Here is a 22,691-nt window from a genome sequence, read left to right as displayed (position 1 = left end):
GTCTTTTCCAACCTTGGTATTTCTGTGATTCTGTAATTGGATTCAGAATAATTGTTTCCAGTTTGCACGTGATTATTTGGGTGACATCAAGAGAAGCAAAGTTCTGTGCACTCAGATGCTTTTTTCTTGATTAAAAGAATCACAGAATCATAGAAAGACCTGGATTGAAAAGGACCACAATGATCATCTAGTTTCAACCCCCCTGCTATGTGCAGGGTCACCAACCACCAGACCAGGCTGCCCAGAGCCACATCCAGCCTGGCCTTGAATGCCTCCAGGGATGGGGCATCCACAACCTCCTTGGGCAACCTGTTCCAGTGTGTCACCACCCTTTGTGTAGAAAAACTTCCTCCTGATGTCTAACCTAAACAGAAATCCACAGAGTCAACTGCTGAAGTTAAGTACTTGGGTTTAAGGGTAATGTGATGGTCTGTGTGTATTTCTTGCATTGAGTCTTGCTCTTTGCAGGTACCATCCCAGTGGACTGGAGGTGCATTGGAACAACAGCATGTTTTTTGTTTTGTCTGTTTATAACATCACCTCTGGCTAGATGTGGAAGGAAGTCAGTTCTGCTGTTATCAATATTTAACCTGAGCAAGCACTGTATTTGTTTCATCATTTTCCTAATCCCGGTGAGCTTGGGTGGGGGGAAGGTCTATAATTTGCCTTGCAGGACAAAATGAAGGTTTAATAACCTGGGCTAAAGAAAGCTGAGAAGAGTTATGAGTAAATGCTTATTTAAATGCAAGTTCTTGTTTATCAGCTTAGTTCTCAAACTTCAGTATGTGAGTTTTTAGCAGAGAAGAACCATGGGCTTACATGTGGATATTTCAAACGTGGATATTTCAATAAGGCACTTAAGCTTTCTTCCTGCCTTCTGATTTTTAAAGGTGGGAAAATAGCAGTAGGATATCACATTTTGCAATTTCCTCCTTCATATTTAGAGGGCTGTCAACCTATGACGCAAGGTTTGCTCTATTTTCTTTGCACTGGGGGGATTTTATCAGAGCAGTGGGAAGTCCCATCCCAGCCATCTGAGCTGCAGCACATGAGCCTGTGCTTGATAGCTATGCTTGCCTCTGTGTTGTTGTACATAGTCCAGCATGCTGTGGAATGGAAGCAGTTCTGGCCACATGTTTTTAGTTTACCAGCATGCAGTCAACTGCTGTGATATTCAGACATACAGCAAACTTGGTCAATGTATGTCACTGAACTTGATGCTTTATGGGGCAGCAAGACTGTGCGTCTCTTTTTCAGGTTGGTGTACTTTCTTTATAGATGTCAGTTTATTCAAGGGAGTGGTGTGGCTAAGTTGGAGAGTCCTATGGATGTCTTTTAAATCCGGTAAGTTGTTTCATATTTTTCTAAGTAAATCTTACAGATAATTGTCTGGAAGGATTTTGCCTCAATAGAAGACTGATGATAGACTAGCAAAAAACTCGTTATCTTATTTCTGCTCATCCTTTAATTATTATCATTATTATTATTATTCATCAATAAAGAAGTTACTGAATATTTTCAGTTTTTTGTTATGGGTTAGGTTAGTTGCAACATCTTTCCTTTCATGCAGTTCTAGTTTCCAGGCTTCCTTCTTACTTTGATTGCACATGTAATAGCCATCAACAGTTACAGTATTCTTGAGCAGTATTTGCTTTTGGAGTGGGATGGGTTTATCAAGTGTCTGGGTTATTACACTGTTTTCATGTGCCTGGCTTTTCTTGACTTTCTAGGTGCAACATAGCCTCTTCCATTATGTGGGGTTTTCTCCCACTGTGCTCCCAAGAAGGGAGCACTACTTTCATCGAAGAACACTTTGCCAGCATCAGAAAATAACTTTGCAACAAGAAGATGCTTTTAGGGCCCTACTGCAGGCACACGCACACAGTTGTTTAGGGGAAAAAAATAGGAATAGAAATCATGTGGCTTAATAGGCGGATTGCCCTTTTGGAATAACTCAGAGCAGATGAGTTCATCAGACTTGCAAAAATAAGGTGGCCTCTAGCATTTCATCTGCTTGTACTGTGGTCAGGAGAAATGACTTTAAGCTGAAAATGTAGCTCTCTCTTTGTCATGGGCTTTTACCAAGGTCATTTGTTGTCTTTCATTGAAGATGCAGTTTCTTGTGTTTCTGTGTTTGGAAGGTCAGAAACTGGTGGTTGACTCAATTTTGTGAATGCTAAATGTCTAGAGTGACTATCTTGGATGTGAACTGCTGATGAGCTGCTAAAAATTTTGAAAGCACTTCTTAATAGAATAAGACTCTTTTTTCTCCTTCATTTGTACTTCATAATGGATGAATTAAATTTAAAAGGCTTCTTAAATGATTTTATGTGTGTTCATTCAGGAGAGAAACTATTTAAACTTTCTTCCCCCTAGTTAGATTAGATTCTATGGTGTTTTTTTTTTTTCTTGGAATCCATGAATATTGAGAAAGCTGGTCAAGAAATTTCATAGAATCATAGAAAGGCCTGGGTTGAAAAGGACCACAATGATCATCTAGTTCCAACCCCCCTGCTATGTGCAGGGTCACCAACCACCAGACCAGGCTGCCCAGAGCCACATCCAGCCTGGCCTTGAATGCCTCCAGGGATGGGGCATCCACAGCCTCCTTGGGCAACCTGTTCCAGTGTGTCACCACCTCTGTGTGAAAAACTTCTTCCTAATATCTAACCTAAACCTCCCCTGTCTCAGTTTAAATCAATTCTCCCTTGTCCTATCACTATCCACCCTTATAAACAGCCATTCCCTTCCTGTTTATATCCCCTTCCTGTTTATAATTTCATTCACTTCTATTTAGAGTTTAAAAAAAAAAAAACACCCTGTTTGTTTGTTTTGCAACAAAATTAAGAGGATTTACCACACCTGTTAGCCAAAGTAAAAGGCAAATGATCACTTGGAAAAAGTCTTGTCACAGCAGTGACTTTGGCGTACATCTTATCAAATACTATTTTTCTTTACTCAGCATGTCAACATCTTTGTCTGTTTTTCTTATTTGGCATATTCATTGGAAGTGTTTCTGTTCTCTTCTTGCTTGCTTATGGCTGAATTTTTTATTTTAAAATAATATTTGTTGTATTTCTTTGTGTGCCTGCAATCATTTATTTTCCAATTTCATGTTTTGTATGGGTTGAGCTTCACTTGGAGCAAAGAATGAAGAGCATCCTGCTTTCATTCCCTAAACCGAATGCCTTGAGGATTTCATTTCCTGAGCTACTTAAAAAATGTTTATCATTTCACAAGACCAAGGTTGTTATCGCATAGTCCTGACCCGGTACTGCCTGTGTGAGTCAAAGCACAGGGATGCACCAGAGGCAGTGACCTATAATTCTCAGTTTTCACTGATTTCGAACTGTTCCTGAGGGCTTGAGGGTACCGTGTCCACATGTCCCTAACAACATGTTCATCCAGCTTTTTCATGACCCCCTTCCTCATCTAATCTTACTCACTGCCCTGCTGGCAGTGTTTCTTGGATGAGGTCTTTCAGTTCTCATGGTTATCTGCCTGGAAGTTGTTTTTTATCTTAAATAATGTAATTTAACAGGTAGTTTTTTTTCTTCTAGATGTAATAACCCAGTGTTGTCTTTATTAAATTTAATAAATTAAATTTATTACCAGTAGTAATTCTGGTTCAGACTGGGGTGTAACTCCAGCTGTTCCTCTGTACTGAGCAGAATAGGATCACCTGTTGTTGCTTACATCAGAATTCAGGAGTTCTTGGCAATTTTTTGTGTCTATCCATGTTCTGTGTATTACTTATACAGCATCCTTGTTGGAGACTGCATTCCCAAGGGGGATGCTCTTTCCAGGAACACACCAATGTGCTGGGAACAGAGCAAGGCCTGTTTGGAAGGAGGTGGTTGAAAGAAAGTTTGTGGAATGGACTAGCATGACAGTTTTTCTTTGTGGAAAAAGTAATCGGCAGGAAAAGCAACAGGATCCTGTTGTGTCAGGAGCTCCTGAGTTGTGTTACCTGTGTTCAGAGAGGTCTAAAACATTGGATTTTAAGATGAAGTTGTAATGGTCTAGAGATTGTTAAAGCAGTGACTTGTGGCTGTTCTTCTGGGTATGCACCAAGTGCCCTGCTCTGTGCCATGTTTGAACCATCTGGCATTCCAGTGCTTTTATTTATTCTTTTCCTTAAACAAAACTAGCTATTAGTTACTGTATGTAGGCCTTGAGTGGGTGTATAAATATTAAAACTATTTGTATATTCACATGTGCCTTTGTCTCTTTTTAAGAGTGGAACATGTTAACAGAAAAAAATTGGTGTAAGTGGGAATATGAAATTGAGATGTATTCTGAACATCAAATTAAAGGAATGAATAACACAGGTAAAAGGGGAAAATAAAACCATATAATGTACTTGCATTAAAGACATTGATCTGATAACTGGATATCTGCTGACAAGGCAGCACCGTGAGCTTTAAGTGCTCCAGGAGACTCCTGGAGTCCATTGATAACTTTCTGGTTCAAGTATTAGGCAAATAAACCGGAGGTGAAGCACTGCAGATGTGGTGCTTGCCAATGTGGAGGAGATTATTAAAGACATTAAGATTAGAGGCAGCCTGGGCTGCAGAGAACATGACCTGATTGAGTTTGTGATCTCAGGGAACACAGGCCTGGCAAAGAGTGGAGTCAGGACCCAGAACTTCAGGAGAGTGAACTTCAGGCTGTTGAAATTGTTGGATGAAGTCTCCTGGGAAGAAGTCCTTAGAGACAAAGAACTGGAACAAAGCTGGCTGCTATTTAAGGATGCCTTTCTGGGAGTGCAAGAGCTCTCCATCCCTCAGTGTAAAAAAAAAAAAAAAAAAAAAAAAAAAAAAAAAAAAAAACAACCAAAACAAACCAAACAAACAAACAAAAAAAAAACGGGGGAGGCAGGAAACCAGAATGGCTTGGCAAGGACCTGCTGGTCAAACTGAAGGAAATAGTCAAGTACAGATAGTGAAAGCATCAGTGTATCACCTGAGAAGAATACAGAGATGCTGTCTGAACTTACAGAGATGGGATTAGGAAAGCTAAAGCACAGATGGAACTGAACTTGGTGAGATGTTAAAAACAACAAGAAGGGATTCTCCAGGTATGAGAAATGCCTACAACAGATATGGGGAAGGCTGAGATATTCAGTGAGTTCTTTACCTTGGTCTTCACTGGCAACCAGTATTCTTGCATCTCTGAACCTCTAGATGGGAACATGAGGGATGAGTGGGTGATCCAAGACAGCCAGCATGGCTTCACCAAGCGAAGATCATGCCTGACCAATCTGGTGGCTTTCTATGATGGAGTGATGGCATCAGTGGACAAAGGAAGGCAACTGATGTCATCTACCTGAACTTCTGCAAGACCTTTGACGTGGCCCCCTACCACATCCTTATCTCTGAATTGGAAAGATGTGCATTTGAAGGGTGGACTATTCAGCTGATAAGGAATTGGTTTGGAAGACCACAGTCAGTGGGTTGTGATCAATGGCTCTGTGTCCAGGTAGATGCTGGTAATGAGTGATGATCAGACTGAGTGCACCCTCAGTAAGTTTGCTGATGACACCAAGCTGAGCGGTGTGGTTGATACAGCAGAAGGAAGGGCTGCCATCCAGAGGGACCTTGATAAACTCAAAAAGTCAGCCCTTGTGAACCTAATGAGGCTCAACAAAGCAAAGTACGAGCTTTTGCATTTTGGTTGAGGTAATTGCAGATATGTATACAAACTGGGAGAAGAAGAACTTGAGAGTAGCCCTGCTGAGAAGAGCCTAGTGGTCCTGGTTGATGTCCAACTTAACATGAGCCAGCAGTGTGTGCTTGCAGCTTGGTAGGCCAATGGTATCCTGAGTTCCATCAGAAAAGGGGTGGCCTGCAGGGCAAATGAGGCAATTATCCCCCCCTCTACTCTGTTATTGTGAGATCACATCTGGAGGAGGCTGCTAACAGTAAAGATTTGGAGCTTTTGGAAAAGGTCCATAGGAGGGCCACAAAGATGATCAAAGGGCTGAAGGAACTGGGCTTGGTTAGCCTGGAAAGGAAAAGGTTGGAAAGCCAAAATGAGGTCTCTCCACAACATTTAAAGGGAGTTTACGAATGTGAGGAAAATCAAGGGTAGATAATGATATGACAAGGGGGAATGGTTTTAAACTAAGTGAAACAAGATTTGTTAGATGCCAGGGGAAGGTTTTTACTGAGAGAGGTGAGATACTGAACAGGCTTTCTAGAGAGGTTGTGGATGTCCCATCCCTGGAGGATGGGGGCCCTGGGCAATCTGATCTAGTACTTGATCTGGGGGCTGGCAACCCTGCCTTTATAAGGGGGGTTGGAACTTGATGGTCCTTGAGGTCCCTTCCAAGCCATTCTTTGATTAACAACTCTAAGTATCCAAGTGCTGTACTTGCTGTTTATGGCGTTTGGGGTTGGTTTCTGACTGAAGGGGAACTTCCTTTCTCTCAAATAGTCCACAAATAAGAAATGCAAGAACTGTTTTGTTGAAGTTTTAGTTTTCTGCTTTGTGATGTTGAATAGATGGGGATTGTATGTAACATGCTGTGGTGGCAGAAGGAAAATGTAAAATAGGATTATTTAAATGCTGAATTGATCCAACTGTAAGGGAAGCACTACTTGCACGTATGTTTACCATCTTTAATGTTTTTCTCTTTCCAGCTCTATGTGGCCACTGAAGCCATCCTCATTGCATTGGTGGGGGCAACTCCTCCGTACCACTGGGATCTGGAATTGCTCTCTGCTAACCAGAGCCATAGCAACCAGTCAGCGAGTGAGCAGAGAGCCTTTGGGGAATGGCTTCTCACTGCCAATGGCAGTGAAGTTCATAAGCACGTACACTTCAGCAGCAGCTTCACATCAATAGTCTCTGAGGTAAGTCTGAAATGGGTTTTGCTGCCCTGTGTGTGAGCAGTAAATCTCAATGGCAGAATGGGGAGGAAAGCTGATGGTGCTGCTGATTCTTTCTCCTGTACTAATTCATGTTTTGATTAGCAAATGAAGCAGGTGCTTTTTCCAGGTAGAGAACAAGTAACCTATTTCTATCATAACTGGTACCTGCAGAACCCATATTTTGCAGTGCAAATTTCAACCAACATTCTGCATCAAAACTGCCCACCTTTTGCATGTAGAAGGTTGGTATTGGATCAGATAGCCTGGTTCCACCACTGGGCTAGGATCATGTTATTGTACTAAATGTGTTTAAAATCTTGTATGTGCCTTAAGCTCTTTCTATCTGCCTTCTGCAATTTTCTTGGTAAGACAGGTGCATGTAGTGAATCCATCCTGTTATTAGCCAGAAGTGAAGGAACTAGAGAGAAAGCAGCTTCCTGCTGTTTCTTTACAATTTCATGGAGTGCACGGGTGATGAAGAGCAAGATGTATGAAGTAACCTCATTTGTTTTATCCCAAAACAATCTTCAGCTTTGTCACTGTGGCCTCTATGTTTTTGTAAGTGTCTCTTTCATGGTACGGCCACTGTCTCTAGAGGAATGATTCCAGTTTTCATGCCGTGCATCACCTGCCATTGCTGAGGCCTACAATATCTATTAATGTTGTTCTTCAGTGCAAGAGCCCTATCTGAGTAAGGTTTGAATTTAGTTTTGTACAGCTGAGTTCAACATAGCATTGCTTGATAATTCGTGGCTGTTGTCCAAATGTGTTAATGCTATTCAAATTAGTTCCATAAAGTACTTAATTTTATTGGTTATGAGCGTATTAATAACTGCCAGTATTGGAACAGTACCAAGCAATTGTGTACAATGTGTACTGCTCCTTATTCTGATAATAAAGGGGATGAGTGCTTATGCCTCTATTGAAATTAAAATCCTAATGGACAGTGGCTTCTTTGAGCATAACCTAAAGCCAATTGTCAGTTCTTCAAATTTTGTCTGAACTTTTCATTTTTTTGATTTTCAGTTTCTCCAGTAATTGTTTATTCTCTTAATCTTGACAAGTCAGGCTTTTGGAGCCAAGCAGTGCCTTAGGATGTAAATTTTTTGAAGATTCTTGTGCATCTTAGCTGCACAGGTAAAAAATGTGGGTAAAGAACATAGTTAACTTAAAAAGTACAACATTAAAAAATAAATGTGAAGGTATCTTGTACGTTAAAGAATTTCAAAGTAGAGTCTGAACTTTTCAGTAAAGAACCACATATATAAAAATCCTGTTGCTTCCTGAGATAAACTTTCTTTGGAACTTTAATTGCATGTATCATATAATTGAAAATGGGGTTAATTATAAAGATCTCAGTGCATTTCTTCAAAAACTACTTGATCTTATTTTGGGGGCTTTTGATCACTCTGCAGTCTCTCTCCTGGTGTGTAGAGAATTTTTTTTCAACACTTCAGGAGGATATTTTTAATGTTTACCTTGTGGTATCATTTACTAATTATGTGACTATTGCAAACTTGCAATGAGAAATCTGATGTCAAAAAATGTGTTATCCTCTCTATAGAAGAGAAATCTCAAGTCCTTTAAAGGTCATCTTAGTCATTGAGATTAACCTGCAGAACACATCTGAACAAATTTTACTTCACCACAATCAAATTATGCTTTGATCTCTGAATGATTCAGAGAGAATTTAATGTCACTGAGATCACGTTGTTTATTTTTTTCAACACTTCTACCAAAATTGGGGAATTATTCTTGTAGCTCTTATAAAATCAACTGTCCATGTTATTTCAAGTTAAGTGTAATCTCATCATATGCTATTATTATAAAGATATACTTTATTGTGAATTATTTTTCTAAATCTAGACAAGCTGATTTGTGGTCTCATGGTTAGTTTCAGAAGATAATCTTGTCAGAGTCCTGACACCCTACTGCTGATCATGTCAGTAAAAGCTTCATCATTTAAGTGACAATTTGATGAAGCGTGTACTGAGAGTAAGCAAGTTATTTTCTTGGAGCTTCTGTGTGATTATATTTTGTTAGCTCCATAATCTTGGTGAGGCTTAATTGCACAGTTCTCTTTTCATGGTGGGGTTTATAGCTGAGATGTGTAATAATGTAAGACTGGCTAGAGTGGATATCTAATAGGGTTTTGGTAGGGGAAGAGATTATGAAAAGAGGATTAGATTGTTATTACAGGGATAATGACATAATCACCAGCTTACCTGACCAGGAAGGAAAACTGGGTATCACTGAAAGAAAACATTATTTCTAGGCAAAAGAGGAGAAGAAAAAGAAAAGAACACCATATGTGAAATTTTTAGAATAAAAAAGGAAATAAATTTTCAACAGTAAGAACATAATATAATTTAACTCTGGAGTTTTGTAGGAGAGAGAATTTTCTCTGCCAGGCTGATCCTTTCTGAGACAACATTGGGTCTGTAAGAACATCTGAAGATCAGGTGTGTATTTGGAATAGAGAAGAATTGGAAGTTGCACAAAGAGGACTGTAAAAATAAATCGAAGGATGAGCAGTACCAGAAAACTTGTCAAAAACTAGCACAGTGTTTCTCAGTGACAAGACAGTTCATAAGGAGGAGAGAAATATTTCTGGACATAAATCACAATGCTTAATTTTGTGTAGTGTTCCTACACACTTCAGTGATAAATGCCAAGAGGTAGGACTGAATATATTTAAGCTCATAGTTTTTTATGTGAGAAAAGGCAAGAAAAGTGAGAGAGGGGACAAAGGCTGCAAAATTACAATATCCCATGAGGTATCTATTCTTGAGTTCAGAATCAAAGACTGTACTTGATCTGGGGATCTGTGCAATTGGTTACTATGCCTCCAGAGAATCTGGAAGAAAGCACTTGTTTCAGTGGCTGTGTGATGACAGACTGACTGGGATGCCTAGGAGATTTAGGCAGTTTTATCTTCCTGAAAGTATGTTTCACCCCTTTCCAACTATTAGCTGTTGATGAACTTTGACTCTGTTTAATTCTCCTTTTTTGTCTCCATCCAGTGGTTTTTAATTGGCAACACATCATACAAAGTCAGTGCTGCCAGTTCTTTCTACTTCAGTGGCGTGTTTGTTGGAGCAATCTCCTTTGGCCAGCTCTCAGATCGCTTTGGAAGGAAGAAAATCTATCTCACAGGTAACAGTAATGATCTTTTTCCAGGTAAACAATCAAAATGAATGAAGTGGAATTGTCATATCTCTGAAAATGAGTGGCAAGAGCCCAGTTCTTCTGGGAACTTAGTACAGATTTGTCTTTCCAGTATATTTCTAGGGACAAGAAATTAGTATTCTACTATTTAATCACTGCCTGAGAACTAGGGAGATGTTCTGAACTTAGGAATTGTACTACATAGGCTTACATTTCAAAACAAGCATAAGTGATGGTTGTCATGCTCAGAAGTAATTAATATTTCTAATAATTCATTAGCAATGTTCTTATACATATAACCTCCTGCAATTTTTTTATCTTTTGGCTGCATGAATTAATTTTTTTGTATTTGGGATTGTCACTTTAAAATTCACGAAGTTTTTTTGTTGTTTTTACTCTCCCCAAATCAAGCATTTGGAACTTCGTGTTTTGTGTATGTTTTTTTGTAGATGGATGAGCATGTAGAACTAACAACAGTGCAGTCTTTTCCTTCAAAGAAACAATCTGATTAACTCAAAGCTGATTAAAAATGAATCTGCTATACAGTGCAAACTTCCCATGTACTATCCTCTGATAAAGGTTCACTAGTCTATATGGAGTACTTTTCAGAAATGAGGGGAGATATTTGATCATATGCTTAGCCTGGGGCTTCTGTATGAACATAAACATGAAACCATCTTAACTGGAGCCAGGAAGTAATTTTAAATATTTGAAAAACTGTCTTTCATGAATTGAATTTGGGGATTTAGTACTGTAAATCGTGTATCAGAAATCACTCCTTGTGTTCTTCCTTTTATGGTATTGACTTTGGGTTCTTGTATTTCTACCCATACCTGTGGAATGTAGCCACGTTTTGTAGCTGTTGAATGTGATAACTTAAGGCATCAAGTGAATGTCAAGCAAAGACATTGATAAACACTTGTATTTTACTATGTTTTTCTGAAATTAAACCTTTTGCCTCGATTTCCAGGTTTTGCCCTTGACATCTTGTTTGCCATTGCAAATGGATTCTCACCCTCATATGAATTCTTTGCCGTGTCTCGATTCTTGGTAGGGGTGATGAATGGTGGGATGTCGCTGGTGGCCTTTGTTCTACTGAATGAGTGTGTGGGTACTGCCTACTGGGCATTAGCAGGTAAAATTTGAGTGTTGGTGTCTTTATTGTCAGAACTTACAGATTTCAGTCATACATACCACACGAGACACACCAAAGCTGATTAGCATTTACAAAGTTAACTCTGCTTTATGTGTAACCACAGTCTTTGAGTCCTGCTTTATTTAATGTGAATTTTAGACAAGCACAGTAGATAATTTGGCCATTCAGGTTTCCACATCACCCAAGCTGACTAAGGTACTCAAGTTGAAACAAATCCCCTGTGGATGTTAAGCAGCTTAAAACTTATCCATTGTTTATGCTAGCTGAGCTCTATCCATTGGAATTGAGACTGTGTGTTGTGGTTTAATCCAGCAGGTGGTTAAGCACCACACAGTTGTTCGTACTACTTTTTATACGTGGAGAACTGGAACATATTTACACTTCAATTCTTTACAGGGCTTTAGGTGAGAGGATGTAGAAGGATGTTCTTTGGACTTGTCTTAATGTTTGTAATTAAGTGCAATGCATCTGTGCTGTGTGAGTGGAGGATGGAATTCTCTTTGGTTAAATAGCTGTGTGTTGGTCTGTGCCACTGAGTGAAATGTTCTTAATGAAGAGTTATTTTCTGTATGATCCCATGTGTTAGTATTTAACAATGTTTTTTAATGGAGTGATAATGGTGTTTTCTTTTTTTTTTTATTGTGTGTTAGGATCTATTGGTGGCTTGTTCTTTGCTGTGGGAATTGCCCAATATGCTTTATTAGGGTACTTCATTCGCTCCTGGAGAACTCTGGCTGTTGTGGTTAACCTGGAAGGAACAATAGTCTTTCTTCTCTCTCTGTAAGTAGTTTTTCAAACTGAACTTCGAGGAAGATATCAGTAATGAGAGAAAATACAAATAGGTCAAGGAGCTTCTCTAGGCTGGTATGAAGTGCTGTAACTAAAATATTTTTCTCAACTTCAACCACCTCGTGTTATGTGCTTACTTCAAATTGCAGTGCTGCAATATCTAGAAATGCAAGTGTATGCTGCATTGTATATGCATTATTACTGTAAATTGGGATAGTCTTGAGGTGGTGTACATCCTATTCCTTCACTGTTATGTATTAGATTCTTCAAACTGTCCTCTGGTATGCTAGAAGATACTGTGTAACACATCATAAAAGATACAGAAATGTGCTTATGTGATAACATATTTCTCTTATAATTCTACATCAAAATTGTTTGCACATTCTTAAAGGTGACATGCAAATGGGCAGCTTCCTTTAATTTTTTCAAATATTCTGATTAGGAAAGAGTTGGAAGAAGGCTTCTTTATTAAGGTAGTTAGGATTTTTGTTTGTGGAGTTCAGCACTGAAAGGTATGAGGTGCAGTGGTGCAGTGTTTTCTTCCTTTGTCATATCTTTCTTTCTCAACAAAAACCTCAGCAACTGATAAGAACTGAAGTTTAGCTGCAGTTCCAATTTAAGGCCTTTTCCTTCCAATATCTGTTCAACTTTGGTAACTACCTTCTTGCTAAAGTCAAAACAGCCTTTCAAAGAAAGCATCATAACACAGGGAAAGACGTTAAAGGCTGTTTATGAGATGAAAGGTGTTTTTGACATTTCTAATGTTTCAAAACTTTAAACAGTGATACTTGGGGCCTTTTGCTATTTATTCTAACGTTCAGATAACCTGTTCAATTTTTTTGAAGCATTTTGTGCTTGGGACGTCAGAGCTGTGCTCAGAGGCCCATTTTACTGTAAGTAAGGATTTTTCATCCCAGATTTCACAGTGCCTCCCACCTACACTACTTACAAATGACTATTTGTAGGAAAAGTTAGCAGATTTTTTTTATTATTATGGGGAAGGAAACATTATTTTCTAAACTCTTCTTTTACAAACGCACAGAAACACTTGCTCCAGGAAAATGTCACTTCAGCCTTTTGCCAGAACCTTTTTAAGACTTTGTTTCTGTGCAGAAGTTTAAATTAGTTCTGGGAATCTGAAAAGAATAGATTTGTTTTCTAGGATGTACTGGAGTTACAGACCCAGTGAGTGAATGCAGTATGTGAAGTTTAAGAGCATGATTTTTTGCACAGCCTTGCTATCTACAAGAGAGAATTATAAGGATGATTACTGTACTTATTATTAATTATAAAAAGGGAAAAGTTGGAACATGAGGAACAGAAGACAGCTAGTAAACATTCTGAAAACATTTTACTTTTAATTATGTGGAGCATCTTTGATTCTGAACTCCACTAGGAAGAATCCTAATGATACTGTAATTGATACTGTTGTGTGTATATATGTGTGTATACATGCACACAAAATTTTTTGTTACCTAAATTGCATATGAATTATTTTCCCTTTATTTCCAACATACTTTGTCTGTTTCAGTAAATGCATTCTATACCTGAAGGGTTGTTTGAGAAATTATCTTTGCTCAGAGATATGATTTAGCAGAGGGTTGTTAGGGTACTATGGTTAGGCTGCGGTTGGACTTGATGATCCTTGAGGTCCCTTCCAACCTGAGTGATTCTATGATTCTATGATTATGCTGAAACATATTTCAGCCTTATTTCCATAGGCAAACCCAGCACTGTAGAATAGAAAAGCCCTCAAACTGTGTCTGCAATATATAATTTCTATATGTAAATAAAAGTGTGTGTGTTACAGATTTATTCCAGAGTCCCCCCGCTGGCTATATTCACAAGGCAGGCTGAGTGAAGCAGAAGATGCCCTCTACCTCATTGCAAAGAAGAACCGCAAGCAGAAGCACACTTTTTCATTAAAACTCCCTGCTGACAGGAGCCCCAGAGAGGCTGGCAGTTTCTTGGACCTCTTCCGATACAGGGTTCTCTTGGGACGCACCTTAATCATGATGTTCACCTGGTACTTGAAATACTTTGTAGGCTTTGACTCTTAGAGGGAATGTGCTGCTGAGAATTGGCTAATCCTGCATGTTGTACGTTGTCTCAGCCTTTATTTTTAGGGATCCCTATTATAGTATTTCTTCAGTATGTTTCTAATGTTAAGCCATTTTTACAATTTAGTTCTGAGATATTTTATCTTTGTGTTTCACTTGTGCTTTTTGAGGCATAGAGCAGTTGAGAACTGTATATTCCTTCCTGACCTTCAAAAGCTGCTGAGATTAGTCATGCTGTCATCCTCTTGGGTTCCATGCTACGCATCCATACTTCTCATCGCTTGGATTACTTCTTGTGTTTTGTGTGTTAGGAGCATGTTAGTAGGTTGGTGGCCTACTTTATCTAATGACTGTGAGTATTTCTGAAAAGAAAGTGCTACCTGAGGTTGCCAGTGCTAGCAGTTGCTATAGTATGGAGCAGGAACCCATGACACTACCTTTAGTCACTAGCAGAAATGTAATTATCCAAAAGTACCTATTTTGTTTTGTTCATCCAGTTGCTTTTATAATGCACGTTTTTGGGAAAGAGGTATTAAGAAAAAAACAAATGACATTTTTTTTCAGCTGATAGCATAAGTCTGTACTTCTGTTGCTTTTCCAAATATTTAGTGCAGGACAGTCAATTTTCTGTTCTGTAAATGAGATTTAGGAGATTGCCTTGTTGATTTACTCCAGAATGAATTGGCAACATGTTCCTTTCTTCTCTGTAGAGAATTCAATCAGGGTCACAAAATAAAAGTGAAATCAGAGTCTGGAAATGGCTAGAACTGGACCAGGATGTAGAAATTAGAGGAAGGTAGAAAAACTTTAGGCCTACTATCTAAAGCACTATATATAATTGATACTACATTGTGCCAGATGAGTGCTCTGATATGGCTGGCAAAGTTGCAGCTCTGATTTTATTTTTTTTCCTTATCTTTTACAGGTTTGTGTGCAGCTTGGTTTATTATGGTCTTACCCTTAATGTGGGTGACTTAGGTGGAAACATTTATGCCAATTTAGCCCTATCAGGGTTGATAGAAATTCCAGCATACCCAATCTGTATTTACTTGATTAACCAAAAATGGTAAGTATGAAATTCTATTAATGTGTTTAGCATTTTCTTTTTTTATAAAATACTAGTTTCTTTCAAATTGTATCTCCCAGCCCACAGACATTGTATGGAACCTTCTGCTTTGATATTTCCAGTTCATTATATTCTCTTGAGAAATGCTTTTTTATTTAAAAGTGCTGCTGGTAGATCTTCACCTCTAATAAGGTTTAAGTTGTTGCTCAGTAACTTTTCTAGTATGGCTCGAAGATAAGGACGATTGTCAGTAGAACTCGCTGTGCTGACTCCATCCTGACACAAGATGGCGTTCTTCCCACCTGTCTTGTAACTCCCATTCTAACTGTTAGGTCAAAGATGCTGCAACTAAATTCAGCTGAAACTGTTGTGTGATGTCATTTTACAGCTGCTGCACAAGTGTAAGAACAGAGCTGTTGATTCTGACTCTTATCCCTTTCCCGAGCTGTTGTACTCCAGACATTGTCTTCCTTTTTTTTGTGGAATTCACTTTCCAATCTCTTTTCTAAATGTCTCTTGAGAAGCTTTACACACATGCACACAGTGGGAAGGAAATAAAAATCCTTGAGATTGTCAGCTACAGCATGAAGACTTCTCAGTACTCGTTTTGTTGAGAGCAGCAGAAAATTTTTAAAGCAGTGGGAGAGGGGGTATTTGTGGAGATGGCATTTAATATTTCTGCAAATAGAGACAAGGTAAATGTAGAAGCTTCATTGGTTATCCTTTTTTGGACATCAGGTTTGGTCGAAAGAGAACACTGAGTGCATTTCTGTTCCTGGGAGGATTGGCTTGTCTTATTGTCATGTTTCTTCCTAAAAAGAAAGGTAAGTGTTTCCTTTTGTTTCTGGAATACTTAGCAAGAAGTTGCAAAACTCATCCAAAAGCCTATGAATTTTTGGTTGTCAGTGCATTAGGCTTGTACTTTAAAGCCACAGAAGCTAAGCCATAAGTAGCAATTTCCCTAGGATCTTAAGAAAATCTTGTTGAAAAAATGTGGGTTTGAACTCATCTTTGGATTCTGTCCTATGCTTCAACTTTAATCAGTCACTTCTTTCCAGTGTTTCTGAAGTAATTCCAAGAAATGATGTTTCCTGGGATATCTCCATTATCCAAATGAGCTGTCAGTGTAAATACACATGCAACTTGTAGGTATCTCTCCAAGTGAAAGGCTGGTGCCAAAAGAGCCTAAGTGACACATTTTTTTTTCTATCAGATACTGGAGTTTTTGCAGTGGTGAACAGTCGCTCACTTTCTTTGCTGGGAAAACTGACAATCAGTGCTGCATTTAACATTGTCTACATCTACACGTCAGAACTTTATCCCACAGTGATCAGGTAATGCAAGTTAATTTTAAGATTTTCATTTTTCTGGTTCTTCTCCCTGATCACCTTCTACTTCTCTTACTTTTTTTATTATTACCTTTCATTTGAGATTTTCACTTAACAAACAGTGATTACCTGTGTGGTCTTGTATGTATTAAACTTTCTCTTATCCTCACCTCCACCTCCCTCAAATGTGCAATGTTCCCTTCAAAGTAACTGTATTCTCCATAATAGTAAAAGAGTCCTTTTGGGTGCTTAGTGTTCTCACAACCCTCTCTCCACTAACGAGGATAACAGTAGTATTGCTGACGTTTTCATGAACAACATCTGTGGGTTCCTCAGTGCTTTATAAACCAGACAACGCTGATATTTGTCCTTCCTTAACCAGCAATGTTAAAGATGCAACCAGTCAGTAAGCTTTGTGAAAGTAATTTGGTGCTTCAAAGGCAGAAGTTCCCTTGCTTGTGGTGACTGAGTAGATAAAGGCATCTATGATGCAGGTGCAATTTTTAATAGATGCATTTGTTTGCCAGGTATCACTGTTAATGGTTAGACATCATTGAATATATCCTGTAAAGTTGTTCTCCTGTGTGGGTGAATCTGCTGATATGGATAAAGGAATTTAGCCAGATTTTTAGGAAGAGATGAGATGCAATGTCTGAAATCATTTTTTTGTCATTTTAAATGTACACATATGTTAGAATTCTAAACGTGCAGTGGATTTGTGCTTTTCTCAGAGTACAAAGCATATCATTTAATTCCTTTTTTCAGGTGTTTTCATTTAGATTTCACTTTTTGTTGCCAGTTGATATGGTCAGAATCATGAGTGAGACTTTGTTGTCTTTTTTTAAAAACCCTTTCCTGCACTTGCAGCTTCTTGCACTTTAAAATTCTAGTTTTCCACGTGCAAATGTGACTAATTAATGATTTTTGGTTTCTTCTTAGGAATGTTGGAATGGGTGCCTGCTCCATGTTTTCCCGTGTTGGTGGAATCATTGCTCCTTTTGTCCCTTCATTGGTTTGTCTGAACTCGCTATTTTAAGTACAGTTTTGTTCTGTGGTTTTGATGATTCAGAAGCTTGCAGAAGTGGGAATATTTGGGTAAACTGTGCATAGAAAATAATCTGTGAATTAGGTGTCTTGGCAGTGTTATGATAGGCTAAAGGTATTATGATATAATCTGAAATTAGACAAAATGCCAGTGTTTAGCTCAGAAGATACTTTGGGATTTTGGAATTTAGCCCTTGAATTTCAGCAATATTGTCGTTTGAAAAAAACAAAACAAATTGATGTTCCAAATTTAAACCATAAGCCAGCAGTAACTAAAAATGTATTTAAAAGATTTACTGCATCAAGATGATAAAGCATAAGAACTCAGTGCCCTTCTCAGGAACTCATATTTTTGAGTAGAAATTCATTTTACTGTTGCTGCACTTCACTGAATCTGTGCATTATAATTGTCAGTAACTGGTTTGTATTTCAGTGAATGCAGACACAGTTGTGGAGACCTGAGATAGCTTTAAGCTTCTGAGCACAAATTTTACAGCAGCCTGTTAAGGCAAAGAGAAATTCTCAAGAAAAAACCATGAAGATGGCACTGTTCTCTTATGTTTATAGGCATTGTATGTTTGTAGGTAAAATAGAATGCAGGGTTCTTTACTGACACAAAGTGCTTGGTGAGGTCAAGTGAGTATTCCTTTAATATGACATGGATTTCATACAGAATAACTTTTCTCTGTGCCATCAGCCATCTTACTGTGGCATGCAGAAGGCTGGTAGGAGGATAGATGAGCAGGTGAGAGTGTCTTCAGGGCAACAACGGGCAAAGCCAAAGCTGGTACAGATCTCCCAGGCAGATTTAATGGGCTGCTTTTATGTAGCAGTGGGGGCATCCATTATGTTGTACGTCATGGACATTTGGCACTGAAAGAGACAAATATTTAATCATCATGTTTTGAAAGGGTCCAATGAATGTCAAAATAGCTCTGTTTAAAGAACAAACGAACATTGATTTGTGGGGAGAATTAAGGTTTTCATTGGAATTCCTTAAACTACTTGAATGTATTTTCCAGTAGCTTTTTTCTGGGAATCTTATACAAAGGGTTGCAATGTGGAAAAGTACACTGCTGAAATTGCCGAGCTAAGAGATGAAATGTTCTCTTGTATTTAATCATAGCCTATTCTTCTTTTTCAATTTAGAATTGCTTTTTCACTGTAGAAAATGAGTTTTTGAAACTGTGCTATACTTCTGTATTTTTTGTAATAGAAGCATTCTTCAGTATTCTTCTGAAAGTGAATATATACATTTTTGAGCTATATTGAAGATGATTCATATTTTTGCACACAGCTGTATGAAGTGTAGTTCTACTTTTAACAAAACGTGTAAAGAGGAGCAGGCATTAAAAGTGATCTGTCAGCATCACTTAGGTTGTCGGGGTGATGGCAAGAAGGCCAAAGCTCAGTTGAAACTAGAAACTAGCAAGGAGCAGAGGTTGCAATTGTATGACAAGTTAAATGACAGCTAGCAGTGTCCTCACTGAAAATAGGCAAATGTCACACTGAGCTGTATCAGGCCCATGTCATGCATGATCTGCTGATCAAGTTTATGGTCTCTCAGTTCTAGAAGGATATAGAAAAAACCTGGAGAGGGTCCAGAACAAGGCAACAGAGACGATGAGGGACCTAGAACATATAGTTTCAAGTGAAAGCTGAAAGAGTTGTGTTTATTTGGCCTGAGACGAAGTTCCAGTTATGTGAAATAGTTCAGCAAGGGTTAGTGGCCGCAGGTTGCAATTTGAGGGTTACAAATAAGATGTATATAAAACTTTTTTTTTTGTCTGAGAGGTTCAATATAGCCCTGGAGTGGTCCTCTCAGATGGAAGAAATCTACATCCTTGGACTTTTTCAATGGCTACACAGTGCTATGGTTGACATGGTCTAGTGTTGGCTGTAGCCCTGGTTTGAGTTGGTGGTTGGGCTAGATGACATCTAGAGATTTCTTCCAGTCAGCATGTCTTTGTGTGATATATCTCCCTATTACAAAGCATTGTAACATTTCATTTAAAAGAGTGTATTATGGGCAAGAATTGAGTACAAGTTCAGCTGGCATTTCTTTTAAAGTTCATTCCAAAATTTCTATGGCTTTGATAGTACTGCTAGAAGCTGTCATAGTTTTTGTCTGGGTTAGAGGTAATTTCATTTATGCAGGCTTCTGTGATTCTGTATTTTGGATTCTAGATGAAAATGGTGATGTTAACACTGATGTTTTAGTTGTTACTAAGCACTGCTTACATAGTCAAGGACTTTCAGCTTTTCATGCTGCCCTGCCAGCAATGGGACTTGGGGTGCACGAAGAACTGGGAAGGAACAAAGCCAGAACATCTGGCCCAAAGGGATATCCCATACTGTATGACATGATGCCCAGCAAATAAAAGCTGGAGTAAAGGAGAAGGAAGGTGAAGGGTCATTTGGACTGATGGCATGTATCTTCCCCAGAAACTACTGTATGTGTTAACCTCTAGTTTCTTGGAAATGACTGAACATGTGTTCTCATGATTTTACTATTCTCATTCTCTCCCCAGCCTACCTGAAGAGAATGAGCAAGCAGGTGTGGTGCTTAGCTCCCTAATGGGTTTAAATCACAACAAATACAATTGACAATACTGCTAAGAGAGAATGAATTTGGTAATTTTTACAGTAAAGGTAAAGCACAGAATGATTAAGGTTGAAGGATCTCTGGAGGCTGTCTGGTCCATCTGTCCCACATCCTAGCCCTTGGCTAAAGCAGGGTCACCAAGAGCCATTTGCCTAGGATTGTGTCTGGACAGCTTTGGGTTATCTTTGATTGGAGTTGGAGACTTCATCCCCTCTCTGGTCAGTGTGTGCTGGTACTTGGTTGTTCTCCTAGTAAAAGTATTTCCCAGTGCTCAGAGGGTACCTCCTCTGTTTCTGTTTTTGCCCATTTGTGCTTGCCATGTCACTTGGCACAACTGGATACAGCCTGGTTTCATCTTTGCACCTTTCCTTTATGTATTTATATGCCACTCTGAAAGTAATGCCTCCTATTTATTTCCATGGAAACAACAACAGATACAAAGAGCACAATAACACTATTAAATATAGTACATTCTCAGCTACAAAGCACAATTTTTCAACATAGTCACCACCATTATCTTTGCATTTTTGCCAGCAATGAACAAGAGCCTGAACGCTGTGTTTGTGAAAAATCTGCAGCAGCAGAAGTGACCCACTATTTCGTAGCTGCAGTGTCAGTGCTGGGAAAAAGTTGCCCATCTTTCACTGGCCCTAATAGATGGAGCCAGAAGTTGCCAAATCTGGACTATGTGGTGGGTGTGGTAGGACAGTACAGTCAGGACTGGCAATGTGTTCTGTAGTCATCAAACTGTTATGGAGCTTGGTGTTTTTGTGTTGTGAGAGGAAGGCTGTCTTCTCTGCCCTGACTGTGGAAGTGTGAGCCTTCAATTTAGTCAGCATTGCAATGTAGTGATCAGAGCTGATGTTTTGTCCAAGTTCCAGGAGACCCTGGAGAATCATCCTTTTTCTACTCTGAAAGACAGTGTTCATCACTTTACGTGCTGAGGGCTTGAACTACTACTTCAGTGGGGAAATTCACACGTCGCCACACCATGGATTCCCATTTTGATTCTGGTGTATAGTGGTGACACTACATCTTGTCACCAGTTATGATGCAATCCAGGAATCCATCACTTTCAACCTCATATTTGTTCAGTAGTTCCTGACAAACTTGCATCGGGTGTTCATTCTGTTCTTGTGTGAGCATTTGTGGGACCAACCAGACACGAACTTTGCAATATTCCAGTGTTGTGCTGTTGTTTCCAGTGTACTGATGTTCAGCTATGTAAGCTGATCTCTGGTTGTAATCTGCCAGCTCATGCAGATGAGCCAATTGAGATGCTCTTCATTTTTGTGGTGTGACAGCTGTGTATGACCATCCAGAACATGCTTTGTCTTTCACGTCGCTGTTGCCACTGCTGAAATGCAACACCCACTGCCTCACTGTGCTCACATCTATTGTTTGATCTCCATAAATGTTCATCAAGTGTTGATGAATATCAGTGGGTGCATTTCTTTCCTGCGTGGAAGAATTCAGTGACATCCCTTTGCTTCATTTGCCTTTCATGTCAGATGCCACTTTGTCAGACTGCCCCTCTGCTGCCAACAGCAGCAAAATGTAACAGAATAGTGGCAGGAAGGTTCAACTTCTATTGCTATACAATCAACACCTGCTTCTCTGCTCTTGTGAGGCCCCATCTGGAGTGCTGTGTCCACGTCTGGAGCCCCCAGTACAAGAAAGACAGAGAGCTGTTGGAGAGGGTCCAGAGGAGAGCCACGAAGATGATCAGGGGACTGGAGCACCTCCCCTATGAGGACAAGCTGAGGGAGCTGGGCTTGTTCAGCCTGGAGAAAAGAAGGCTGCAGGGTGACCTCATTGCAGCCTTTCAGTACCTAAAGGGAGCCTACAAACAGAAGGGGAGTCAATTATTTGAAAGGGTAGATAACAGCAGGACAAGGGGAAATGGTTTTAAGTTGAGGGAGGGAAGATTTAGGATGTCGGGGGAAGTTCTTTACTATGAGAGTGGTGAGGTGCTGCAACAGGCTGCCCAGAGAGGTTGTGGATGCCCCATTCATGGAGGTGTTCAAGGCCAGGTTGGATGGGGCCCTGGGCAGCCTGGTCTAGCATTAAATGGGGAGGTTGGTGGCCCTGCCTGTGGTAGGGGGGTTGGAGATTCATGATCCTTGAGGTCCCTTCCAATCTGGGCCATTCTGTGATTCTGATGCTATGTGCCAGTGTAATAAAATAGGAGACATTACTTTTGGAGTAGCCCAGATATGTTGATAAAATCCTCTTGTACCTTCTCTAGCCTAAATAGGTCCAGCTGTCTCAGCCTTCTCTTATGTGAGATGCTCCAGTCCCATTATCACTTTTAGGTCTCTTTGTTGGATTCTCTCTAGTATGTCCATGTCTCTTGTGCTGAACAGCCCAAAATTGGATGCAGAACTCCAGTCATGGCCTCACCAGTGTTGAGTAGAGGGCGAGATTCATCTTTTGCCAATCAGGATACTATTAGGCTTTTTTTTTTTTTTTTTTTGCAGTAAGGGCTTATTGAGGGCTAACATTCAGGTATTGTAAGTTGAATATGAGCATAAAAGTTTCAAGGGTATGAGTTCATTATATTCTTGAAAATTGCTACTTGGAATGATTGTAAAGATTAA

General features: G+C 39.3%; 1 protein-coding gene across 2 annotated transcripts in view; it reads left to right on the top strand.

Moving 5' to 3' along the window:
* SLC22A15 (solute carrier family 22 member 15) overlaps window positions 1-22,691 on the top strand; it is a 37,735-nt gene that overhangs the window by 5,773 nt on the left and 9,271 nt on the right. The window contains exons 2-11 of one of the 2 annotated variants that reach the window (XM_090150325.1): window positions 6,645-6,857; window positions 9,899-10,031; window positions 11,014-11,178; window positions 11,850-11,979; window positions 12,834-12,881; window positions 13,799-14,014; window positions 14,974-15,114; window positions 15,853-15,938; window positions 16,328-16,448; window positions 17,382-17,454. In XM_090150325.1, coding sequence (XP_090006451.1) covers window positions 6,645-6,857; window positions 9,899-10,031; window positions 11,014-11,178; window positions 11,850-11,979; window positions 12,834-12,881; window positions 13,799-14,014; window positions 14,974-15,114; window positions 15,853-15,938; window positions 16,328-16,448; window positions 17,382-17,454 — 1,326 coding nt within the window. The remainder of the gene's footprint in view (window positions 1-6,644; window positions 6,858-9,898; window positions 10,032-11,013; window positions 11,179-11,849; window positions 11,980-12,833; window positions 12,882-13,798; window positions 14,015-14,973; window positions 15,115-15,852; window positions 15,939-16,327; window positions 16,449-17,381; window positions 17,455-22,691) is intronic. The other variant, XM_031613011.2, reaches the window with a different exon arrangement.

The sequence above is a fragment of the Phasianus colchicus genome, chromosome 1, assembly GCF_987193195.1.
Source record: "Phasianus colchicus chromosome 1, bPhaCol1.hap1.1, whole genome shotgun sequence".
Classification (NCBI taxonomy): Eukaryota; Metazoa; Chordata; class Aves; order Galliformes; family Phasianidae; genus Phasianus; species Phasianus colchicus.
Note: the sequence above shows the minus strand (reverse complement) of the source record. Positions and strands in the feature narration are given on the sequence as shown.